General features: G+C 37.5%; 1 protein-coding gene across 1 annotated transcript in view; it reads left to right on the top strand.

Annotated features, from left to right (window-relative positions):
* LOC129348964 (DNA repair endonuclease XPF-like) overlaps window positions 1-2,297 on the top strand; it is a 12,432-nt gene continuing 10,135 nt past the window's right edge. Inside the window, exon 1 of the mRNA XM_055010789.1 lies at window positions 1-316. Coding sequence (XP_054866764.1) covers window positions 140-316 — 177 coding nt within the window. The 5' untranslated portion in view covers window positions 1-139. The remainder of the gene's footprint in view (window positions 317-2,297) is intronic.

Below are 2,297 nucleotides of genomic sequence, written 5' to 3'. Positions count from 1 at the left end.
TCAAAACACTGAACAACAGGCAGAAGAGCAACTGCTGTACATCACAAAGACTTACTTTACATTCAGCTAACAGTAATTCTTGGCAGTAAGTGGCAGTTTGGTGATTTCATTATCTTGTGGACCTTTAGCTGTTTCCAAAATGGCGGGACCGCTGCTGGAGTTTGAGACCGAGATGTTCCTGAGCCTCTTCGGCTGTGACGGGCTGCTGGTGGTGGCTGAGGGGATGGGGGTCGACCGCATCCTGCTGCAGTTCATGCGGGTTTACTCGGAGCAGGGCAGCCTGGTCCTCCTGCTCAACACAACCACACCTGAACAGGTAAGCTTAGCTTAGCATGCTACACATTACCTGTGAACGCCTCACCCGTTGCTAGGTGGTAGGTGCTAGCAAGGCGGCTAATATGGACAACAGTAAAACAGTAATAATCCGGCCTTTTTCGCTGTTATCCTGACGTTTCGGTAGTATTTTGCCTGCGCTGTACCCTGCATTATAACCTGTTTAGTTTTTACGACTTGACAGTGATTTAAAGGACCAGTTCAACTTATATAATGCAGTTTCCCACCTAGCAAAAGTGATTGCAGCCCCTTCATTGTGTCTGAAATGGTGGTGTTGCACCAGAATTGCCTGGTTTCATTCACTGAGGCTGTAATTTGAAGTTTATGGCTTATATCGTAAATGCAAAAGAGATCACTTCTGTTTATATATATATATATATATATATATATATATATATATATATATATATATACATATACATATACATATATATATATATATATTTAAAACCCTTCTGCAACGTAAATGTAAACAAGGTTATTACACATACCAAACACATACAAAACATAGAAAATAATACAGTATTATTACTTATAGTCATTCTAAATGTCAGGCCAGATTACATAAAAAAACTCTAACGTTTCTTGGTCACAATTATGCAGTTAAGACAAAGTTTCACAAAGATAAAGTTTTGCTATCACCACAGCCATAAAATTATGTGTATTTGGACGCTCTGTCCATTTGGTCCAGATAAAAGCAGCTGTAGACGTGTGTAATCTGGATGATACAGCTTTAATTGTCAGTTTTGGGTAGATGATCAGTTTTTGGCACAACACCTGTTATTTGTTCAAAGACACTGTGGCTAAAAATAATATCCAACAACAACCTGACATGTTCCTACCAGTAATTTACATAACTGAAGCAACAGAGCATCAGTGCTGTCCTGTTTGTCACTAACACTGCTGCGATACACCTCATCTCAGCTGCCTCTTTGTGTTTAACAATATTTCAGACAGAAGTGTTGTCACACTTCAGAGAAGGAGAGCCTTTTATGAGGTAATAAATGTTGGATTCTAAATTGTAGTGTCTTTGCCTTTATCACAGAAGTGTCTGTTTAGATAAATGAAAAAATTTTGACTGTCCCACTTCCCACAGGAAAAAATCATATTTGATATCTTTTAATAAATATTACGATGGAGATATTGAAGCAAAAATGATGATATGATCTTTGCTAGGGCCTGTACCAAACAAACCTGTTGCCTCATTTCTGGAAAATACAATTTGTAGTCCTGAACATCTCTATGTAACTGCAGTGCTTCATTTATAATGCTTTGTTGTGAAACATTTGTAGGACCCTGTGATTGGATTCTGCACTTGGCCATATTACAATTTTGATAACACTTAACTTATTTGTTCAGACCTATTAATGGAATTCCTTAATGTTAGCTGGCAATCCGAAGACTATCCAAGTCATTCTGATTTTAAGTATAAAAATCTTTTTTCAATATATGGATAAACCAGGTGTGACTTTTAAAATTCATTCATGGATGGATGACACTGAATCAAAATATGCTGAGTTATTCTTGTATTCATAAAACATTTTGTATTTTAAGTGTCTCAGATACTCTTTGGATTGCGGATCAGTACTCGGGACCTCCATTAATGAAAAGACAGTCATTATTTCATCTTTACTGTTTACTGACCCCATCCTTTAGGAGCACCTGATTTAATATTTTATTCACTTTTAAGCTACCAACATGATTGTTTTTGACCCACTGTAACAATCTAGATTTTTTTCACCATTAGTTTTTTTTACATCTGAGCCATTTTGAGCCATGAAGGAATTATTTTCATTTAAAATAACAATAAATGACTGGAGAATACGTTATCAACATAGTTTCTTTCTCATCTTTCTTTCTCGGGAGTATTTCACGGAGCAGTTGAGAGTGGAGGGAGTCACCCACCTGCCGAGGACGGTCACCAGCGATGTCCAGAGCGCTGAGCGTTATAACGTTTACACTGA

This window comes from Amphiprion ocellaris, chromosome 5 (assembly GCF_022539595.1).
Source record: "Amphiprion ocellaris isolate individual 3 ecotype Okinawa chromosome 5, ASM2253959v1, whole genome shotgun sequence".
In the NCBI taxonomy this organism is placed as follows: domain Eukaryota; kingdom Metazoa; phylum Chordata; class Actinopteri; family Pomacentridae; genus Amphiprion; species Amphiprion ocellaris.
Note: the sequence above shows the minus strand (reverse complement) of the source record. Positions and strands in the feature narration are given on the sequence as shown.